Source organism: Mobula birostris, chromosome 1 (genome assembly GCF_030028105.1).
Source record: "Mobula birostris isolate sMobBir1 chromosome 1, sMobBir1.hap1, whole genome shotgun sequence".
NCBI lineage: Eukaryota > Metazoa > Chordata > Chondrichthyes > Myliobatiformes > Myliobatidae > Mobula > Mobula birostris.
Window position 1 is genome coordinate 27,923,492 of NC_092370.1, and position 5,151 is coordinate 27,928,642.

The 5,151-nt window shown below is 38.9% G+C and overlaps 1 protein-coding gene across 1 annotated transcript in view; it reads right to left on the reverse strand.

Annotated features, from left to right (window-relative positions):
* Window positions 1-796: 796 nt before the first annotated feature.
* zc2hc1a (zinc finger, C2HC-type containing 1A) overlaps window positions 797-5,151 on the reverse strand; it is a 91,210-nt gene continuing 86,855 nt past the window's right edge. The window contains exon 9 of the mRNA XM_072253219.1: window positions 797-2,793. Coding sequence (XP_072109320.1) covers window positions 2,604-2,793 — 190 coding nt within the window. The 3' untranslated portion in view covers window positions 797-2,603. The remainder of the gene's footprint in view (window positions 2,794-5,151) is intronic.

The window sequence follows — 5,151 nt, forward strand, 5'->3', positions numbered from 1 at the left end:
TAGGGGAGTTAAAGCTAAAGATGTAGTTTTAAGGTGAGAGGGGAAAGATTTAAAGCAGATCCTAGGGGCAGCTTTTTCCACACAGAGGTTGGTATAGAATGAACTAAGTAAACGGTAGAAATGGGTACAATTATAATGCTTAAAAGACAATTGGACAGGTACATGGTTTGGGAAGATTTAGAGGGACATGGGCCAAAAGCAGGCAAATGGGAAATGCTCAAGTAGGCAACATGGTTGGTATCGACCATTTGGGTGGAAAAGCCTGTTTTCATGCTGGATAACCCTGAAACATATTAATTGGGTTGAAGAGCCTTTTCCTATACTGAATACTGTATGTGACACCTCTGAACATTCTTCTAAATGGAACAAACATTCCCCAGTGCTCCAGATCTTCTTAGACACCATAAAGTAGGCAGATCGAAAGCCCATTTTAAAAAAAAAATAAAGCACAATCTTCAATTACTAAGTATCTAGATATTACATAATGGCAGTGTGGCCATCACAGATTCACGAACATCTCCAGACATTTGTTTCAAGATCCTCAAATTCCTTTAAATTCAGACCTTTTCACAATGCTGTGCTTCTTATAAGCTTTAAGGCTGAACAAGCACAAAGTGAGTTTAAGGCGAGGAGGAACAACAACTATTAAGCTAACCTAACACAAGCGGATTATTTCCCCATATATAAGACCCTGTCCCCTCTAATATGATACCAGTGTACAACAAGGAAAATTCTATCTTCTACTCTTTTAATAAACTTAAGTTATTACAAGGAATTCCATTAAAATAAACAAAGTTTCTTATAAAATTGTTCCACTGAGTAACTTCAGTGGTACTTAATGTATTTACTGCCAAAAATGTGATGTAATTCATTACCAGGTTACTTTCTCAATCAGCCAACCCCCTTTTATATTACACACTATAAGACATAGGAGCAGAATTAAGCCACTTGGCTCAAGACAATAGGTGTCCTGCTATACCTTCACATCAAAAATACATTTTAAATGGAGTCAATGTTCTTAGAGAAACATGGCATACAGTGAGCAGCTAATCAGCAAAAACAAATGTGATATTGATTGGGGGATAAACATTGGCTAGGATGCAAGACAGATGCTACTAACTTTCAAATAGTGGCATGGGAATCTTTTAATTTCACCTAAGGTTAACAGATCCTTGAAAGTCTCATGTGAAAGTCAGCACCAGTGAGTACTGAACACAGTACTGCAATGATTGCCAGATTCAATACATTCTTACATCTTGGAACAATGATCCACAACTTCCTAATTCATGATTTATATCAGACCAAGACTGGATCCCTAAATAACTATTTCTAGAGATTCCAAAAACAAAATAAAAAAAAAATTCTTTCTGATAGATGAACTTTCATTACATTGAGATAGCAAATTCAAATAAATAAATCATGAACAAAAGAAAACATCTACATTGTGTTCTTTCTATATTTAAGAGTTGCTGGATGACTTTCAGGATCCATTTTATTCAAAAAAAGTCCGCAGGGCTGAGTGTTTAACATTTCAATATCATTGGGTTTACCTTTTGATATTTAGAAATATCAGATTATTTACATAAAACATCTGCTAGTTACATGAATAAACACTGCACAGTGGTACTAACAGAACACTAAATTGCAATTTCTAACACTACAAGAGAAATGTGATTCAGCACAATGACTGAATATATGTAAGCTTGTACCAGTATAGAACCTGTTTCTATATAATGTTTGTTTTCGAGGACTTTAAATCCTGTGTTGTCACAATAATCTGCATATAGATAGATTTACTTTCAAACCATAATATCATGCAGTTACATTTTCAGTGTCAGAAGTTAAAATGCTTTGCCAAATGAGAAAATGGCTATCAACCCAACAAGCTGGTCATAGACATTTACCAACATAACAGCTCTAAACTGGCACTGTATCTGTATAATTTGCAGCAGCCATACAAATATTCAGCATAGTTTGTGACAAAGTGATGTGTGTAAACTAAACTGATATATGATACACGAGGTGAAGTGAATGCTTTCATCTTGACATTTTTCTCCTATTCCTATTTTTTGCAGAATGAATTTACTTTGCTACATTTGATACATTCCATTTTTATAATTTGCTGAGCAATGTATTATTTGCATTATCAAGTTTATACTATACTCAAGAAATAATGAACTTGCCATTACATTTGGACAACTGAGCTGCAACATATTTATCGGGATTACATTTTCCAAATGTTACCTTTCATTGTACCTCTATTAAGTCACCAAAGGACGTTAAATTTTACTTTCACCTGATAAGCAGAGGAATTTCTCTGTTATGCAGACTACCTTCACTCAATGTATGACAGCCAATTGGAAAAACAAGTGCTCTGATATAACGTGAATAGCAATTTTATAAACCACAATTTTATAATCGCTTATATTGCACTGCATATAATTCAAAGTTTGCTCTATTGTTTTAATTATTGTAATTAGTCTTTAAGTGATGCATTTTGATCTTGGATTAATTTTTGTAATGTTGAACAGTGCAATGCTCATGTATGAAAATGCTTTGAAAATTGTACTAATATTTCCTTGGAAAATATTCATATTATATGATCAAAGCATCAACCTTCTCATTCCACATTCACAGCAGAATTTTGCACCTTCCACAGGATACTTGGTTCCACATTGATGACAAAATCTTGGCAGTTGTTGACTAGATGAGTTTCTGATGTTGCCTTTTATGTTGCCATCACCGAAGGTCAAGGAACTATCTCTGGTGTCCAAACCAGATTTAACATTATTTCTGAAAAGGAGAAGTGTAATTTATTATCAATGAAATTACAGAATAGCACACTTTATCATGCAATATTTCAAAAATAAGTCAGAATGTCAAATATTAATTTCTTTTCAATAATTTACATCAACATTTCCATAATCATTCCCAATCTCCCTAGTGTAAATATATTCCAGTATTTATAATCAATAAGATCACAAATTAAATTTTTTTCAGTGAAAGCACATCACTTTTAAGTATTGTTCAAAGAGCATTGATAAAAAATTGGTAAGGGTTGACGGGAACATGCCAAATTTCTTTAGCTCCTTGAGGAAGTAGAAGTAGTAGAAGCACTGGTGAGCTTCCTTGGCTGTGATGTCTACGTGGCTGGACCAGGGCAGGCTACTGGTGATGTTCACTCCGAGGAACTTGAAGCTCCCACCCTCTCAATCTCTACACTGTTGTTGCAGACAGGAGCACGTGCACCTCTCCCTTCCTGAAGTCAATGACCAGCTCTTGCTGATATTGACAGAAAGGTTGTTATGACATGATGCTACTGAGCTCTCCATCTCTTTCCTGTACTCCAACTCATCACTATTTGAGATATGGTGCACTACAGTGCAAACTTGTAGATGGAGTTAGAGCAGAATCTGGCCAGAGTCATTGAGTGCATAGAGTAGGGGGCTGAAGATGCAGCCTTATGGAGTACCAGAGCTGAGAATAATCATGGCAGAGGTGTTGCTGTCTATATTTACTGATTGCCGTTCATTGGTCAGGAAGTCAAGGATCCAACTGCAGAGGGAGGGCTGACAGATGTGGCAGGGCTTGAATGCTATCACCTCCCACAAAGAGAACCTAAACGACATAGGTGACAACAAGGTTTTGCTCCCAGATGAGGTCAATGCCTTTTATGCTCACTTTGACTGTCAAAAGATGGCGGTATCTTCATGAACTTCCACAGCCTTTGACAATCCTGTGATTTCAGTCTCTGAGGCTGATGTGAGAACATCCTTCCAGAGGGTGAACCCAGGGATAGCATCCTGGCCAGACGGGGTACCTGGCCGAGTACTGAAGTTCTGTACTATTCAACTGGCTGATGTGTTCACTGATTTCACTTTAGCAGTCTGAGATACCCACCTGCTTTAAGCAGGCTTCAATTATAACAGTGCCTAGGAAGAACATGGTAGCCTGCTCAATAACTATTGCCTAACAGCAATTACCACCACTGTGATGAAGTACTTTGAGCTTGGTGATGAAACATATTAACTCCTGTCGAAGGAGCAACTTGAATCTGCTCCAATTTGCCTATCATCACAACAGGTCAACAACAGATGCTATTCATTGGCTCTTCACTCAACCCCTGAAATATCTGGACTGTGAAGGTGCATACATCAGGATGCTCTTCATTGACTACAGCTTGGCATTCAATGCTATCATCCCCTCAAACCTAATCAATAAGCTCCAAGTCCTAGGCCTCAATGCCACCTTGGGCAACTAGATTCTTGATTTCTGCACTTGCAGAGCCCAGTCAGTTCGGATTGGCAAAAATATCTTCACCAAAATATCCACCAGGATAGATGCACCACAAGGCTGTGTGCTTAATCCCCTGTTCTACTTGATTTATATTATGACCCTTTAATCCGAGCACAACTCCAATGCTATCTTTAAGTTTGCTGACAACACCACCGTCATTGGCTGAATCAAAGCTGGTGACAAATCAGTATCCAGCAGGTAGATTGAAAATCTTAGTGGTGCCACAACAACAACCTTTCACTCAATGTCAGCAAGAAACTGGAGGTCCACGAGCCAGTCTTCATCCTCACTGGGGATCAGAGGTAGACAGGGTCAGCAAGTTTAAATTCCTTAGTGTTATCATTGCATAGGACCTGGCCTTGGCCCAGCAGCAAGTGCAATCACGAAGAAAGCATGTACAGTTAGGTGCACCAGAGGATGGGCAAGAGGTATATTCAGAGGGACAGAGGGAGAAAAAGGAGAGTGAGAGAAAGAATGTGTGCATAAAAATAAGTAACAGATGGGGTACGAGGGGGAGGTGGGGCCTTAGCGGAAGTTAGAGAAGTCGATGTTCATGCCATCAGGTTGGAGGCTACCCAGACGGAATATAAGGTGTTGTTCCTCCAACCTGAGTGTGGCTTCATCTTTACAGTACAGGAGGCCGTGGATAGACATGTCAGAATGGGAATGGAATGTGGAATTAAAATGTGTGGCCACTGGGAGATCCTGCTTTCTCTGGCGGACAGAGCGTAGATGTTCAGTAAAGCGGTCTCGCAGTCTGCGTCGGGTCTCGCCAATATATAAAAGGCCACATCGGGAGCACCGGACGCAGTATATCACCCCAGTCGACTCACAGGTGAAGTGTTGCCTCACCTG